The following is an 18427-nucleotide window of genomic DNA, read 5'->3' as shown; positions in this document are numbered from 1 at the left end:
AGAGTTAAATGCTGAATTAATAACGTTATTAAAATATGAGCCATTGGGATTTTATATGTGGAATATACACTCAGCGGCTACTTTATTAGGTACACCTGTACACCATCTTGTTAATGCAAATATCTTATCAGCTAATCATGTGTCAGCTGTTCAATGCATAAAACATGCAGATATGGTCAAGGGGTTCAGTTGTTGCTCAGGTCAAACATCAGAAGGGGGAAGAAATGTCAGCTAAGTGACTTTGACCATGAAATGTTTGTTGTTTGAGTCTCTCGGAAGCTGCTGATCTCCTGGGATTTTCACGCACAACAGTCTCTAGAGTTTACAGAGCATGGTACGAAAAACAAAAGAACATCCAATGAGCAGTAGTCCTGTGGGCAAAAGTTCCTTGTTAACGTGAGAGGGAGAGGAAAATGGCCAGTTTGGTTCCAGGTCACAAAAAGGTGACAATAACTCAAATAATCACGCATTACAACAGCGGTGTGCAGAGGAACATTTCTGAATGCACAGTACATTGAAGTGGATGGACTACAGCAGCAGAAAACCACACCAGGTTCATTCCTGTACCTAAGAAAGTGGCCACAGTGTATAATGTATAACTTTCTTAAATACTTGAAAGTCATAGAAATATATGCTCAAACAAAAACAGTCTAACACCACAGCAGATCCTATCAAAAAAACAAGTTTATCACAAGTTTACCCATTGAGCGTAACAGTTGAGCAGGCCGTGCTTATTCCTGATGTGGACAATGACTGTGAAGTTGATGGAGCGCTCTTATCATTTGTACCAGTTATGCCATTAACTAATTGCTCTGTGTTCCTTTCTGGTTTTAATATGATAATATAGCATTTAGGAACAAAAAGGCAAGCAAGTACACCAAAACTAGATGCCAAAATAGCAAACATTTCAACAGCCACCATGTACTTCCCCCGAGTGCTTAAGTAGGCTGGGACAAAAGAAATCCAAACAATGAAAAAGACAAGCAAGGCAAAGGTCATGAACTTAGCTTCATTAAAGTTATCAGGTAGTTTGCGCGCAATGAAAGCAAAAATAAAGCAAATTCCAGCCAGCAATGCATCATAACCCAACACACAACACAGGAACGCCACAGAGCCTTCATTGCATTCCATAATTATTTTGATATTTTGAGACAGTGTATTCTTGACAGGGAAAGGAGGAAAAATTAGTAGCCAAGCTGTACAAAGACAAGCTTGGCAGAAGATAAAAACCAGCGCAATGATTTTCCGCTGAAAAGGGCCTAATTGTTTTCTCTCTGCTCCCTCAGATGCCTTTTGTAACTTGACGGCTTTGGCTTTGACCATCAAATTAACAGCCTTTGATAACATACATGAAAGACAAATGGCAAAGCTAATAGCAAGAAGAACCTGTCGAGTCATACAAGACCACGTTACTGGCAGACCAACAAAAACAATTGCACTAAGAAAGCAGATAGCTAGCGAAAATAACAGTAGTAAGCTCAGTTCATGATCATTAGCTTTGACAAGGGCTGTATCCTTGCGGACTATGTAAACTAAAGCAATAGCTATAGCAATGCAAGCCCCAAATATGGATAATGCTACTAAAGCTATTGCCAGGGGATCATTGTAACCAAGGTACTCAATCACTTTATGCACACATTCATCTCTATTTTCATTGGACCAGTAGTCTTCAGGACATCGGATGCATTCCCTTGAATCTGTTGAATGAATATCAAAATCAGGTTATGTAATTGACAGACACTAATTTAAAACTGTCTACTAGTAATTTCATACTATGTACGCAACCGGATCATATATGCCGCATAATTTATTTAATTGTGCTCTCAAGTTTGATCTAAATTAACAAAGATTATTCAATAATTTAGGAAAGCTATCCCTCCCAGGTCAGGACTCATTTTAAAATGTCAGATTAATATTAAATACTTTGGATTTACTTGCAAGGAGCTGCAGTGCCTATTCAAAATCTCTGCAGCTTAGGAGAAAAATGAATTCATCAGTCTTAAACAACCAATAGCAGATTCCACATCATCACAAAGAATTCTAATCTGCGCAATGTATTTCATACACTTAACCAAATACTCAGGGTAATTAATTTCTGGATTTAGGAACCAAAGAGAAATTCACAAATTCCCTTAACCCTGATACACCGCTAGCATTCAAATGAAATACGCTATTGTTTGGATCTGTTTTGTGTTCTATCATACATTTTCAATTTACAATGTTTGACTAAAATATATTTTACCTTAGGTTATCATATTTTCTACTGCAACTTTCTTGCCTTACAATTTGCTTTCATACTTTAAGTTAGTAAAATTCAAGTTCTAATCTTCTCTCCCCTAATCATCTATCCTAGTTATTTATTTAGCTCTGACAAGAAAGGCTAAAAGGATAAAAGATGGCAATAAGACTTATGATAGAATTATTATTAGTACATTAGTTCTTTGGAACTCTGAAGCGTGCAAGAGTGATATCTTATTTAATATCTCAAACATAGGCAATCAAGATGGATACCAACCACCTTCTTCATGTGACAGAAAGAAATCTAGAGCATACATTAATTTGCACAATTTCTAATTGTTAATTCTTATGTTTTACTAAAATTATGTGACTGTATGTAGATAGACAATTGAGTAAATATTTTCTATAAATTGGTAAACAAAACAGAAATTTGTTTAACTAACCTGTTTCATTGGTTATCTCACCCTCGGCACATAGAATGCAGTCAAAGCAACAAACAGGCTCTCCTTGTCGAATGCCTTTCCTGGTACCAGGCTGACAGCTTACACTACACACAGAAAATGGAGGCTGCCGAATGGAACATTGATACAAAGTAAACACGACTTTCCAGAAAGAAACTTGAACAAATAAAGATACTAGCAAAGTAAAGCGAGCATTTTTATGGGCAACAGGAAAATTGCAAGTGAATGAAATAACAATGCAGAGCATAGTAGAAAGTCAGTGATTACATAAACAGTGAATTCCCATTCTAGGACTGTTGGCCTTTTGTTTTCAGAAGACCATGACCATTATGAATTGGGAGATGATCACTGCACTTCACATTTCTATGTCGTCTGTGCAGCAAAATCGAATAAATGAAAATTTGCAGAATAGTTTGCAGAGTAGAGAATATATAACTAATTGATTCTGTGTGAAAATGCGATAGAAGCAGAAGGGCACCAGAATGATGCTTTTCAAAATGGGCATGCCAATGATCATTTGAAACTGCTTCCAGACACTTGCTAATTCCCTTCTCTCCTCTGAAAAGATAAATGAAGTACTACTGCATTAATTAACTCCTCTACTACTATCACTATATCCTCAATTGTACATTATATTGAATATCAAATTAGGTGATTTGTAAGTTATTATAAATAGAAACTACACACCAAAGTTTAGCAGAATCTGCTAAAAGTGAAAATCTTAGAGATCCTTCACCTGCTTAGAGAAACACTGTGTCCTTGTCTGACCTAATTTCTTGCAATAGATCCTCCACCAGCTAGGAACCCGAGAATGTGCAGTTTTCTTTTCAGGTCATTTTCTGGTTAGCATCATTAAAGAATGCATTCTCAGCAAAATGAATGCTATCATTCATTCCCCTAAGCACTGCCAAAGATCATCAGTTTTTGTCAGTGCTTCTGTGAATTACCAGAAACTACAGTAAGCGAGTGGCGTATTGTGTCAGACACATTAATTTGTAACACACACACTTAAACCTACTCCAGCCTCTACTTTTAAGCACAAGAGCTCCTGCAGATGCTGGAAACCATGAGCAACACACAAAATGGTGGAGGAACTCAGCAGTCAAGCGGTGTCTATGGAGGGAATAAACAGTTAATGAGGCTGAGGCTGCAGCAGGCTGAGGGTAGCAGACACCAACAGAATCAACAAACTCATTCGTAAGGCCAGTGATGTTGTGGGGATGGAACTGGACTCTCTGACGGTGGTGTCTGAAAAGAGGATGCTGTCTAAGTTGCATGCCATTTTGGACAATGTCTCCCATCCACTACATAATATACTGGGTGGGCACAGAATTACATTCAGCCAGAGACTCATTCCACCGAGATGCAGCACAGAGCGTCGTAGGAAGTCATTCCTGCCTGTGGCCATCAAACTTTACAAATCCTCCCTTGGAGGGTCAGACACCCTGAGCCAATAGGCTGGTCCTGGACTTATTTCCTGGCACAATTTACATAATTACATATTACTATTTAACTATTTATGGTTTTATTACTGTTTATTATTTATGGTGCAACTGTAACGAAAACCGGTTTCCCCCGGGATCAATAAAGTATGACTATGACTATGAATATGATTATGACAATGACAATGACTATGACAATGACTATGACTATGATTATGACTATGACTATGATTATGGCTGACTGATTATGATTATGACTATATTATCTATGACTATGATTATGACTATGACTGACTGACTATGACTATATGACTATGACTGACTATGATTATGACTACGACTATGATTCTGATTATGACTATATGACAATGATTATGATTATGACTATGACTATGACTATGACTATGACAATGTTTTGGGCCGAAACCCACAATCAGGACATCTACCTCTGTTTTGTCACTTTATACAATTTCATAGATCAGAGTACTTCATATCAGTAAAATAATGTCTGTCTGCTTAAATTTAAAGTACAACTGCTTGATAATATTGAAGCTCAGTTCGTAGTCTTATCTGGAATGGCAGTTTTCTGATGTCATTAAACTTGTTGAATCTCTCACTCCAAGCTGGGGGTGGAGAGGGAGTTCTCAGCCTGGGGTTCACGCACCCCTCGGTTAATGGTCGATAAAAGGCATTAAAAAAAAGGTTGGGAACCCCTGCTTTTATTAATTCTTTTGTACTGTTTTGATGAAAAGCAAAGCACTTACTTCCTGTATTTATGTTGAACAAACATCACTGAAAATCGGGTAATCTGATCATTATTGAACTACTGGACCCGAGGGAAGGTAATTTCCAAATGTTAACTACATTACAAAAAATGATAACATGTCAAAAGTTCTTTGCCACCTAAAAATTTTTCTGTGGTCAACAGATTATGAAAGACTCGATCTAAATGAGCTCTTCTTTATTTCACCGTTTTTGTTTGGCATATAAACTTAAGCTGTGTTAGCCAAAGAGTGATTTAGCTCTATTGGCTATTAAAGTTTAAATGTCCTCACATTGTTTTCGATAAAGCAGATGTTTCATTACTTACATACCGTAGTCTGATCATCATTCCAAATTATCGAGTCGTTTTGGATCGTCATCTCTTCTCCAGAAGGAGCAGTGCCATTGTAACTGCCTATCACTTTATAAGTGATGGACCCATCAGAAGTTCTCTGCCAGTTTATAATATCATACATTGCATCAATATCCCCATTTGCATCAAAATATATTTCTTCACCTAGAAGGCTCCGAAACCGAACATTTTTCAGGTAATACATAAGCTGGAAAAAAATCCAAAGAAAAATTAACAAGAGACAGAAATTGTTTGTGAATAATTTTTTAGCAATAGCCAATAGCCTGCCCTGGTTCAATCTTTTCAAAGCTTGCAGAAAGATTTAGAACACTTAGAAGAGTATGCTGAAAGATGCAGATGGAGTTTAATGCTGATAAATGTGAGGTGCTACATTTTGGTAGGACTAATCAAAATAGGACATACATGGTAAATGGTAGGGCATTGAAGAATGCTGTAGAACAGAGAGATCTGGGAATAATGGTGCATAGTTCCCTGAAGGTGGAATCTCATGTGGATAAGGTGGTGAAGAAAGCTTTTGGTATGCTGGCCTTTATAAATCAGAGCATTGAGTATAGTAGTTGGGATGTAATGTTGAAATTGTGTAAGGCATCGGTAAGGCTAAATTTGGAGTATTGTGTACAGTTCTGGTCACCGAATTATAGGAATGATGTCAATAAAATTGAGAGAGTACAGAGGAGATTTACTAAAATGTTGCCTGGGTTTCATCTCCTAAGTTACAGAGAAAGGTTGAACAAGTTGGGTCTTTATTCTTTGGAGTGTAAGAGGTTGAGGGGGGACCTGATAGAGGTATTTAAAATGATGAGCAGGATAGATATAGTTGACATGGATAGGCTTTTTCCATTGAGAGTGGGGGAGATTTAAACAAGAGGACATGAGTTGAGAGTTAAAGGACAAAAGTTTAGGGGTAACATGAGGGGGAACTTCTTTACTCAGAGAGTGGTAACTGTGTGGAATGAGCTTCCAGCAGAAGTGGTTGAGGCAGGTTCGATGTTGTCATTTAAAGTTAAATTGGATAGATATATGGACAGGAAAGGAATGGAGGGTTATGGGCTGTGTGCAGGTCGGTGGAACTAGGTGAGAGTAAGAGTTCGGCACAGACTAGAAGGGCCGAGATGGCCTGTTTCTGTGCTGTAATTGTTATATGGTTATAAGTAGATTCTATGGCCAAGAAAGCTTACCAACACCTCTACTTCCTCAAGAAGCTAAAGAAATTTGGCAGTACACCTTTTAGCCTCATTAATTAGCATTGATGCACCATAGAAAGCACCCTATCAGAATCATAACGAGGTCCAGTATCACTGCCATAAGTTGTGGAATTTGTTGCTTTCTGGGTGAAATACATTGCATTCGATTGGAACTGGTAGATTTGCCTGCTGGTTTGCATAATACTCCCTAATGTTTTGCTCAAACAACATCTCAACTGCAGCTCCTTTGATATTTTAAAGAGCATAAATTTTAACGGTGTCAAATCAAAGCACATCACAAAACAAAAGAGCACCACATTTGGATGATTGGGAGTAGTACTGGGCAAAATACCTAAGAAAGGATGTGATGGCATAGGAGAGCATCTAGATTGGTTTACAAGATGATCCTGGGAATGAAAGGGTTAACGTATGATCAGCATTTGATGGTTCTGGGCTTGCACTCACTGCAGTTCAAAAGAATGAGGGGGAATCTCATTGAAGCCTACCAAATATTGAAAATCCTAGATAGAATGGACATGAAAAGGATGTTTCCTACAGTGGGGGAGTCTAGGAAGCATGGGGCACAGTCTCAGAATAGACAGTCATCCCTTTAGAAGAGAGGTGAGGAGGAACTCTTTAGCCGGAGGGTGATGAATCCATGGAATTCATTGAAACAGACAGCTATAGAAGCTAGGTCATCGGTATATTTTAAGCATAGGTTGACAGGTTCTTGATTAATATGGTTATCAAAGATTATGCCTTATAGTGTAATATTGTGCAGAATGATGTAAGAAAATGTTACTGGGCAGCAAAAGACAGTTTACTTCAGCATTTTTCCAATTCATTTCAAACTTTTAAAAAAATTATGTATTGATAGGCAGTGCGAAGTAGGCCTTCTGTCCCTTCAAGCTGCACCGTCCAGCAATCCCACAATTTAATCCTAGCCTAATCACAGCACAATTTACTGTGACCAATTAATCTACTAACCGGTACATCTTCGGACCATGGGAGGAAACTGGAGCACCCGGAGGAAACCCACACTGCCACAGGGAGAACATACAAACTCCTGACAGGCAGCAACGGGAATTGAACCTGGATTGCCTGTACTGTAAAGCATTGTGCTAACCACTGCACTACCATGCCACCTCTACTAACTTAATAGGTTGTCATGTTGTCAGGATTGAATCTTTTCAAACAAGATGATAAAGTTCAGCAATGATGCTGATATTATTTAGCTCCTCTTGGTACAAATATGAAACCTTTTAATCTCTAACATGTAAAATTCTGATTCATTAAGTGTGATGCAGAATTCACAGGGTTAACATTTTTTAACAATGCAGTATCGATACACATGAAGTTCATAGAAAGAAGAAGCTGAGATTGTTTTCCTTGGAATAAAAGCTGTTGCAATCAGATCTGATCAGGCTATTTAAAATCATGAAAGCAAGTCTTGCCAATAATCAAGTACCAAGTCTTTCTTGGAGTTACTGTGTATGCCCACAGGAAACTGAATCTCAGGGCTGTATATAAATATACTTTGATAAATTTACTTTGAAATTTGAATTTTGAGGTCATTGGCAAAAAAAACCCTAGAAGTAACCTATGGAAAATCTTTCAGCTTACATCAGACATTAGTGTCTACTACCATTAATAGTGAAAACAGATCCAACTGCAACATTTCAGCGGGAGATTAACATGTATCTGAATGGAAAAGAATTTGCAGAGCTATGGGGAGAGTGGAGGAGAGGACAGAGACATTTTCAGCTTGAGCTGTATTTCATTAAGCTTCTTCATTCTGAGATCCATGCAAGTTCTATGCTTTATTTCTTAAAAATATCATATTTATGAAAAGCTGTAAATCTGCAGAAATCCATTATTTTCACCTGGAGAACAGATTACACTGCACCATATGTACAACTCACTATTAGACCTACCAGTCCTATACTGAACTACTGTCACATACAAACAGGAGAAATTCTGCAGATGCTGGAAATCCAGGCAACACACACAAAGTACTGGAGAGACTCAGCAGGCCAGGCAGCATCTATGGAAAAGAGTACAGTCGACATTTGAGGCCGAAACATCAACTGTATTCTTCTCCATAGACGTTGCCTGGCCTGCTGAGTTCCTACTGTCACATACACAAGGTTCTTGGACCTCCAGTTCCCTGTGATCAGCTTTTTCAATATACTTTCCTTAGATTTCTGTATTCCCTGATTCTTGAATGATGATGTCCAAACAATTCACAAAAGGGCATGCTTATCTGTAACTAATAACTGTGGTCAGTCATTTATTAATGAAAGACCATTCACAGTACAACTACAACAGGTTCAAAACTAATGTTAATTTCTGTAACATTTTAGGAAAGCAACAGTAAAAATGGTGTGAATCATTCATATCTATATTATTGCCAGACTGGTAAAGATCTTGAGTTTCACTTTTATTTCATTTGTCCATTATTCTTATTCTGTAAAACTATTCATAATTAGCTGGCACCTAGGTCCTTGAGAAACTGTTTCTTTAATAGATTCTTAGGAGTCCTAAGCTACTAAAGGCAGTAAATGGAAAAGTAAATATATGAAGTCAATTGTTATGATAAGTGTTAGCTGAAATTTTCTGAAGAAGTTTGAATACAACTTTCAAACAATGATTGGATAAAAATTTGGAAGGGGACATCTTTGCAGATTAGGGACTGGGTGGTGTTTTCAAAGATCACACTTCAGAGAATTTCTTTTTGTGTGTCATCTTCCATTACAATGCTGTGATTGAGCGCTGCAATTATTCAGGATAGTAGAATGTTTGGTACAACTTTCAGGAGGTTGAAGATGACGCTTTCTATTATTATTCCTTCTTTGGATAGATATTTCAACGATGTGTGAATTGTTGCCTCACTGGAGGTTAAGATCACTGATAGGAGTTAGGAGCCAATACAATAAAAAATAACAACTCAGTGAAGAATTATGCATGCAAGCTACTAATTACATACCTGCCATGGTTGAAAGTCTCTGATGTTTGCACATGATCCATTTACAAATGGACCTTCACCTGTCTTACAGGTGTACATATTGTGAAGAGCATGTGCTACAGTGTATACAGATTTATACACACTGTATGTCAACCTCAGCTGGGATACATCAGAATACGTATTATCAATATCATTGAAATTCTCTTTTCCTGTACATAACTGCTGAGAAATAGGAGGAATACTATGAATTCTAGCATCCACATCTGTTGCTTTATACTTCTCCAGTTCATGATTCACGATCCTACTAAGAGATACACCATTCTCAGGCCACATGCAATCAAAGGCTCTCTCCCAAAACTCAGTTACCAGCTTATCTCCAGTATTTCCTGGATCTAGCTGAATTAGATGATTGTAAAGACCACGGATATTAGCTCGTGGAATTGCAAATCCAATGGTTCCACCCAAAAGAGAGGAATATTCTGGTTTGGAAATCAAAGCAGAGTTAATCCAAGCCTCACTTGCTATCCATGTTCTGCCAGAAATATTGCGTTGTATAACTTCCTCAATCAATGAGCTCAGATCAATATCGGCAGAGAAGACGGCAATGATTTTGGCAGTTGATTCTTGAATCTTGTCCACTATCCGAACTATTTTCTCTCGTGTGTAAACCTTGGGGATAGTCTCAGAGAATGAAATGCATACACCAGCCTTCTCTACTTCTTCTTTAAAACGTTTAATTCCATATTTCCCATAGTCATCATCTGATGCTATTGTGCCCACCCAGGTCCATCCAAAGTGCATCACAAGTTTTGCCATGGCTGTAGACTGAAAAACGTCACTTGGTATAGTTCGAATGAAGGAGGGAAACTGAAATTTATCACTCAAAACTAAGCAAGAGGCTGAGTAATCCACCTGCAAAAGAATCAGCAAAGAGGTGATTTTAAAACATATACAGCTTCTCAGTAGCAGCAGCTCTGTGTAATATTGTGAGTGCAAGATGGAGCTAGCAACTAATGACAATGTCCTTTTAGATATTTCACAAAACAACTTCCTCTTCTCCTTCTTCTTTTAACTATATTTGTACTACTAATTTGTGTGTATTGGAGCCCATAATTTATGTTTTAATAATGTGTTTTGGGGGTCACCTGAGTGATCTGGCTCTTTTGCTGCCTGAGGGAATTCAGCGCTGTTGAGAGTGAGATTGAAAACGGAGTGCGTGGACTAATGGTAGAGTGTGAGACCATGATCGGCTCCATTACTCCCTGACCTCGCCAATTAAAGCATCGAGCAAGATTAAAATCAATAAAGATGAGAGCGGAAATCAAGCAGGTGTTCATTGTCATCTGCCTGTGTTGACCAGTGTGGCTTCTCCCTCTCCTCCTTGTTCACTGCTGCCAAATGAACTGCATGGGTCTTGGGCAAGGTTTGCTCAACGCAGTTTGCGGATTGGACTCATTTATTACTGCTATTTTGCATGATTTTGACTCAAAATGGCTCTGTGGTCTGCACTCAGTGAATATTACAGCACTGAATTGAACTGAACTGAACTAGACTGAACATTCCTGGACTGTTTTAAGGACTTTGCAGTTTGATCTTTAATATTTTGTGTGTTATTCGCTTGTTTTTTTTAAGCTATTTTTGTGATTTGTTTTTATTTGCATGTTGGATATTTGATGCTTTCTTTGGACAGGTTCCATGTTTGTGGCTGCCTGCCAGAAGATGGGTCTCGGGGTGGTATACTCCATACATACTTCGATAATAATTGTACATTGAATCTTTGAAAACAGTTATGTTTTTCACCTTTTTTAATTTGTTTACTGGCTTTGTCTTTAAATCTATGTGGGTCAAAGATACAAATTATGCTAATATTCCCAGGCTTCCACTTACATCACTTCTACTCTAGTCATTTAGACATTTCAACAGCTGGAGTAGCACCTTCACTGACCCCATTAACTTCAGCCTCTTTGGAGATTCCTTAATGACAAGTCAAACCTCCACGTTGTCACACACTGCCATACACATTAGTGAACAATGGAACTTACCACCTCAGTTTTAGGATAACATTTTGTCATCAGATCATATGTGCCAGTAGTTACTGTCTGGACATAAAACTATCACTATTACATCTTGCCATAATCCTGTTTAATGACATAGTTGATGCCAAACAAGGCTGTTTGTTTATTACATAATGGAATGTTGTAAAGACAGAAAATGATCAGCAAGATTTTATTCAAAAATATATGTTTATGAAATGAGAAATGAATGTTGTAAATAAATTTTGGCCTTTGAGATGGAAATGTAATATTTTATTAAAAGAAAAGTATTAATTAATTTCTAAACCCAATTTGAGCTTCATATATTAAATTTCACAGATATTTACAGATTACTCTGATGCTATTTTTACATTGTAGAAAATATCCATCTTCAAACCATTACGTTCTCCAGTGCATCAAACAAATATTTACATCAGTGTGAGCTCCAGATGTGAGTTAGCTTATCATTAGGTGGTCAGTATTGAGTTGTCTTAAGTATCTCATTGTGAAATGCCTTTTGAATTATCAAGAAATAGTAAATGATGCAGATTGATTCAGCAAAGAGGAATGAAGTTCAATTAGAACTAATCACTGCCCTCAGTAGTATCTTTAATCTTTGTAAGACTACAGTGAACCTACAACCAGGCAATTATAATGTTTCCTAAAGAAACAGTGACCTCTATTGTGCTACCATCTATGTTACTAATGGATGATTATATTAGAATTATGGGTTTCAAATGACAACTTGTTCAAATAGATTTTCAAATAACATTTTTACATGTTACTTGCTTTTGCAAAATGAATAGTTTTATGTGATATGAGAACACCTAATAATCCTTGTAGAGTTGAATGTCACCATGTAATTATTGATGGCTCTTTTAACTCAAACACATATCAAGATTTTAAAAGTTATTCTTTGCTGAATGAGATATGCCTTTAACTGTATTAAAACACATAATTACTGCTTAAGAATCTCACTGGTTATTCTTACATTTAGACAATCCTGAATTTAAATCTTCTCAAAGAATTTGTACAAGTTTTGTAGTACAGGTCGACCTTCACTAATCCAGCACCATTGGGACCTGAGGAGTGCCAGATTAGTGAAAATGCCGAATTACAGAAGGATCACGTTAAGCATAATCAGTGCCGGATTATCAAAGAAACTGATTACAGGTAGTCAGATTAGTGAAGGTCGACCTGTAGTTATAAAGCCATTGTTATCTAGGAGGTATAATTAAAATTTGAATTTCAGCTGAAAAATTTATACTTAGGTATTAAAGGACAGGTGCTCATACATTCCTTGGTCATCGTCCAAAAGAATTGATGAATAACACACCAGCTGAGGTGAGTATACCACTATGCATAATGGGTACATGAATTCAAAATGGCTGCACGAGGCCAAGCACCAGAATCACTGCCGCTCACTTATATTTTATTCCACAGATCATCTAGGAATATGATAGCTTAATTTGTACCTCATCTAACTTAAGTTTATGTGTAATAGAACTGATTGTGTATTAGAACTTCTTGCCAAGGATGCCCAACTTTAAGCATTTCAAACAAAATTATCTGAACTAGACGAAACATAATAATGGATCAATCTGCATAAAATTAGTAAGTTTAAGAAAGCTTAAAATTAACATTTAAACTTATGCATAGGTTACTTACAGTAAGGTGTTCAACCTTTCAAAGCAAATTATTTCAGTAAGATTTAGATTAGATTCAACTTTATTGTCATTGTACCGAGTACAGATACAAAGCCAATGAAATGCATTTAGCATCTGACCAGAATTGCGAAGAATAGTGTTATTTTCAAAATAACTGCGAATAAAAACGTGCTACAGCACACAAATATAAAAGTACTGAGACAGTACAATATGGATGCAATACTGCTTAGCGCTGTGTCGTGAGGTTCAGCAGTGTCACAGCCTCAGGAAGAAGCTCTTCCTGTGCCTGCTGGTGTGGGAGCAGAGGCTCCTGTAGCACCTACCGGATGGGAGGAGAGTAGAAAGTCCATGGTTAGGTGAGATGCATCCCTGATAATGCTTTTCGCCCTGCCCAGGCAGCGTTTATGGTAGATGTTCTCAATGGTGGGCAATTGGGTGCCGATAATCCGCTGGGCAGTTTTCACCACACGCTGGAGTGCTTTGTGGTACGATATGGGACAATTGCCAGACCACACTGAGATGCAGTTGGTGAGTATGCTCTCAATGGTACAGTGGTAAAAGTTCACAACTTACATGTTAAAACTTTATCATATGAATTAATTGCCAAATATAACTGTGCAGTGTTGGCGCATGGCCAAGTGGTTAAGGCATTCATCTAGTGATTTGAAGGTCGCTAGTTCGAGCCTTGGCTGAGGCAGTGTGTGTGTCCTTGAGCAAAGCACCTAACCACACATTGCTCTGCGACAACACCGGTGCCAAGCTGTATGGATCCTAATGCCCTTCCCTTGGACAACATCGGTGGCGTGGAGAGGGGAGGCTTGCAGCATGGGCAACTGCTGGTCTTCCATACAACCTTGCCCAGGCCTGCACCCTGAAAACCTTCCAAGGCACAAATCCATAGTCTCATGAGACTAATGGATGCCTATTAAATTAAATAACTGTGTTGTGGCTACTCTGCCGTCTTAATTGAATAACTGTAAAACCAATTTCTACACTTTAATAAAGATCTGCAACAAAATTGAATCATATCTTGATTGAATTTTACATCTTGTTACCTGAGGAAAATAGTACAGGCCCAGGATTCTGGCAGTTGCAATAGACAGAGCTGATCCTCCAGCTCCGATCAGTACTGCTAAAGGTGCTCCAGAGCCGCACCGGTAGTTGGGGACAGCTTCATCCTGTCCAGTCAGATACGTCAATGTTCCCTCAACAGCTTTGGAAATAGTAAAACAAGAGTCATAGATTGTGTATCCCAGCTGGATACCAGGCAGAATTGAATCATCCTGGTTGACCTCATTAATTGCATGGATCATTGTTCTGGCCCAGCGGAAAGCTCTGAAATTGAATCTAGTCAGGAAATTAAAGAAGATTATGAGAAAATTCCGTCTTTTACAAAGCTACATAATAAATTTAGAGATTAAGACTATCGAAATTGCCAATGATAAAGGAACATAAGAAGTAAAATCACAAACACGCGGAAATCTGCAGATGCTGGAAATTCAAGCAACACACACAAAAAGTGCTGGTGAATGCAGCAGGCCAGACAGCATCTATAGGAAGAAGTACAGTCAACGTTTCGGGACGAGACCCTTCGTCAGGACTCGGCCCGAAACGTCAAATGTACTTCTTCCTGTAGATGCTGTCTGGCCTGCTGTGTTCACCAGCATTTTTTTGTGTGTGTTGTTATAAGAAGTAAAATATTGTCTCAAGATGTTTCACAAACATATGAGTAGCCAATGGAAAGAAATTCGGAAATGTTTTTATGTGGGGGTAGGGGCTGAAACACAATAAGCTTTGGGAAGATTTTTAAAGATCAGCTACCCAGAGCAAATCCTATCTTCCAGCTCTAGATCTGTAGCCTGTAGGTAATGGCTCAGCACATACAAGCACTGTTTTAGTACAACGAAGGTTTCTTCCTGTACTGTCTTTAAGGGCAGTAAGTTCTTGATCCATCTCACCCCACCCCATTCCCCAAATACTAAAGTCTTCTGGGTGATTTTTTTTCCTTTGTTTTTTTTTATTGGCTTTCTAATTCCTCCGGTAACTCCAGTTTTTAATTTCTCGGCTAAGAGAAATGCTTTTGTTTACTTTATTTTAAGGAGGTAGTTACACAAAATTGAAAACTTAAAGCATTAACATTCCTTCAGAAAAATAAGGGAAAATAACTTCACAAAGCAGTTTTGATTTAGAATTCACTGTCTGAAAGAATAACAGAAGCAGCCATAATCATTGGCTTAAAATAAAGAAATGGATAGACAGTTGAAGGAGAAAAAGATTACAATAAATTATATCTCTTGCTGTGGGGCAATAGATCAAGAATGAGCTTGCTGTTGCTGACACCCAGTAAGGACCTTATTGACCGGATGGCCTGATTCTGAAACACTTCTGTAATTCTATCTAGCATTCTCCTTTTAATAGCAGCATCATTACGTACCCCTGCCTGAGGTATCTGCAGTTCTGCATTTCCCAAAGCAGAGGAACAACCTGGGCAGTCATTGTCATTAGGCAACAGGGTTTTGTTCATTATCTGGCACAAAAACTTAGTTGCTTCATCCCTGCAGATTCATACTACTAAAATATTTTATAAATATCTTAAGAGCAAAAAAAGGTAACCAAGGAAAAAGCAGGGTCCATTAAGAACCAAAAATAGTAAACTGAGTGTAGGGCCAAAGAACTTAGGGAGGTCTTAAGTAGATGCTTGATAAATCCTCATTAGTGCCAGGTGGACCTACATAATGAATGGTAGGGCCTCAGGAGTACTGAGGAACAGAGAGACTTTGGTAGGCAAATCCAAGGATGTGGTCAACATAGTGGTGCAGGTAGAGTTGCTGCATCATGAGATTCAACCCTGACTTCGGCCTGTGTTGCCTGTGTGGAGTTACCCCTTCTCCCTATGACCACATGGATTTTCTCCAGGTGCTTCAGTTTCCTCTCACATTCCAAAAATGTATATGTTGGCAGGTCAGGTGGCTACTGTAAATTGCCCTAGTGTTTAGGTGAGCATTACATTCTTCACATTGATGGTGGGTAGGCTGAGCTGTGATGGAATTTTATAGCACAACGGTTAAGCCACAATTCAACATCGTATCCAGTCCTTGTTGTCACACAATATGAAGAATGCAATTGTACTGGAAAGGTTGCTGAGGGTGTTTATTAGGATATTGCCTGAAATGGAGACCAGGGACTGTGTTTGGTTTCCTTGGAGTGCAGGAGGATAATGGGTGAGCTGATAGATGAGTTCAAAATTATAGGGGCCATAGACAAGGTTGAGAGTTTTGCAAATAGCAGTTATCGAAAACAGGAGGGCAAGTACTAAAAGAACGGGAGGGGATCTGAGGAAGAACTTTATTTGGAATTCAGAATGCATGGACTGAGACTATGCCGGAAGAAGGAATTCTCATTTAGGAAGTATCCAGAACAACGCTTGTATCACATAGAAGCTATGGCCCAAGTGGAAGTAAATAGCATTAGTTATAGTTAGATACTTAATAATCGATATGGACTTGGTGGGCTGAAGGTTATGTTTCTTTGCAGTATGACACTATAACCACCTCAGCCTAACCCCATCCTTTGGAACATGTACATGTCTGCAACTACTGATGAGAGAAATGAAATGTAAGACACTGACGAAGCTGATCACTAGTGCGAAGACATTGTCGAAGCCGACCACTAGCTTCTCCAAGTCGATACAATCATTCTGAGACAAGATGCAGTGTGTAATAAATCAAAGGATTTAAACCTATAGTAAATTATCTTAGGGACCAGGATCAAATGCCAATGCTCTAAATGTTGAGTGATGATATTGAAAAGACCCTAGTGTTTTACGCAGACATGCACAGAAAGATTTGTCCTTTAACCACCTGGGATTTGTCTTACAATGCACCCACCATTGCAACCAGTTCCTGCTTGTCCATCAACAACAGACAAAGCTCGCTGGAGATGTTCTCAGGAAGTTGGACCCTTCTGATTGGCAAACCAATTTGCCCACTTACTGATTGGCTAAGCGTCACCCCCAGGCACAGAAGGGGAGCAGTGAAGTTACAGGAATCACCAAATAGATGATTTTTTTCGTCTATTTACTAGAAATCTCTAAAATTATTTATCTCTTAATAAATAAATAAGAAGAATTAATAGAAAACAAACAAAGCTTTATAACTTTGGATACAAGGAATTCAGCAAATGCTGGAAATTCAGAACAATACATACAACATACTGGAGGAACTTAACAGGTCTGGCAGTGTCTATGAAGGGAAATAAACAGTTGGTGTTTCAGGTCAAGACCCTTCATCAGGACTGCATCAGCCCAGGAGGGTCTCACCCCAAAACCTTGAATGTATGTTCCCCTCCATTATTGCTGCCCGACTTGCTGAGTTGCTTCAGCATTTTTGTGTGTGTTGGTCAAGACTTCCAGCATCTGCAGAATATTTTGTATTTATAAAAAAAATGTGTTGTTTTGGTTTTGTATATTTTACCAAAATTTTGAAATAACTAGTATTCGAGTTTTTTTATTTATATTGTATTAGTTATGTCTGTGTTTGCACATGGATTGCTTATTTAAACAGTACTTAGTAAATGATGGGACAAATATCCACTTGAGCTAATAACTGAGAGTAGGAACCCTATCAGTGCCACTCCTCAAGATCTTTTATTGCTGGACTGAAAGCAGGCTGAGTTATCTTGCAGCAGAAATCATAAACAATCTGACAAAGAGACACCAAATCAAATAAAGCAATGGATATAACTGAATAGTTTTCATTTGCTTCCAAATATTGGCTAAAACAGTAATCTGAGGAACCATCAGCAACTGTTAGGTTTTCTGTGGAAATGGAAACTAATTTATTTCCTTAACTCTCTTTTTATTTAAAATAAAATCTCTTAAAATTACATAGTCAAATAATAATTGAATTGCCCAAGCTTTTCATAAATGACAATCAAGTTTTTTTATAATTGAGAATATAATTCTTACCCCTCACATCCCGAAGATTGTGGCGCCGTACTGGATGATGAATTTGTGGATACTACTCTGTAATGAATAGGAAACATCCCTCCAATCATCACATCTCCGGGCATTTTGAAACTATTTAAATTAAACTTTCCTTTTAATTTGCATGTCGATTTCCCAGAAACTACTGCCAAAATGGTAAAACACATCACAAGACGCAAGTAGCTTTGCGAATGCATGTTAGTATTTGCAGGACATGAGGGGTAGAAAAAACTCAATCACCAGCAAGTCCCCAGCTTTTATGGGTTCTTGGGACACCAACTTTAAACCCATTGGTTAAGGCAATGAAATGAGCAAAAG

At 38.1% G+C, this 18427-nt stretch overlaps 1 protein-coding gene across 1 annotated transcript; it reads right to left on the bottom strand.

The window, feature by feature from the left end:
* Positions 1 to 673: 673 nt before the first annotated feature.
* vmn2r1 (vomeronasal 2, receptor 1) lies at positions 674 to 18210 on the bottom strand. Its single transcript, XM_072254575.1, has 6 exons — positions 18092 to 18210; positions 14181 to 14472; positions 9447 to 10337; positions 5236 to 5463; positions 2682 to 2805; positions 674 to 1697 (listed from the first exon to the last, which is right to left on the bottom strand). The coding sequence occupies exons 1-6, from the start codon at positions 18193 to 18195 to the stop codon at positions 697 to 699; spliced, it is 2640 nt and encodes an 879-aa protein (XP_072110676.1). The 5' UTR covers positions 18196 to 18210; the 3' UTR covers positions 674 to 696.
* Between the last annotated feature and the right edge of the window lie 217 nt (positions 18211 to 18427).

This window comes from Mobula birostris, chromosome 4 (assembly GCF_030028105.1).
Source record: "Mobula birostris isolate sMobBir1 chromosome 4, sMobBir1.hap1, whole genome shotgun sequence".
NCBI lineage: Eukaryota > Metazoa > Chordata > Chondrichthyes > Myliobatiformes > Myliobatidae > Mobula > Mobula birostris.
This window is presented reverse-complemented; position numbering and strand designations above follow the sequence as displayed.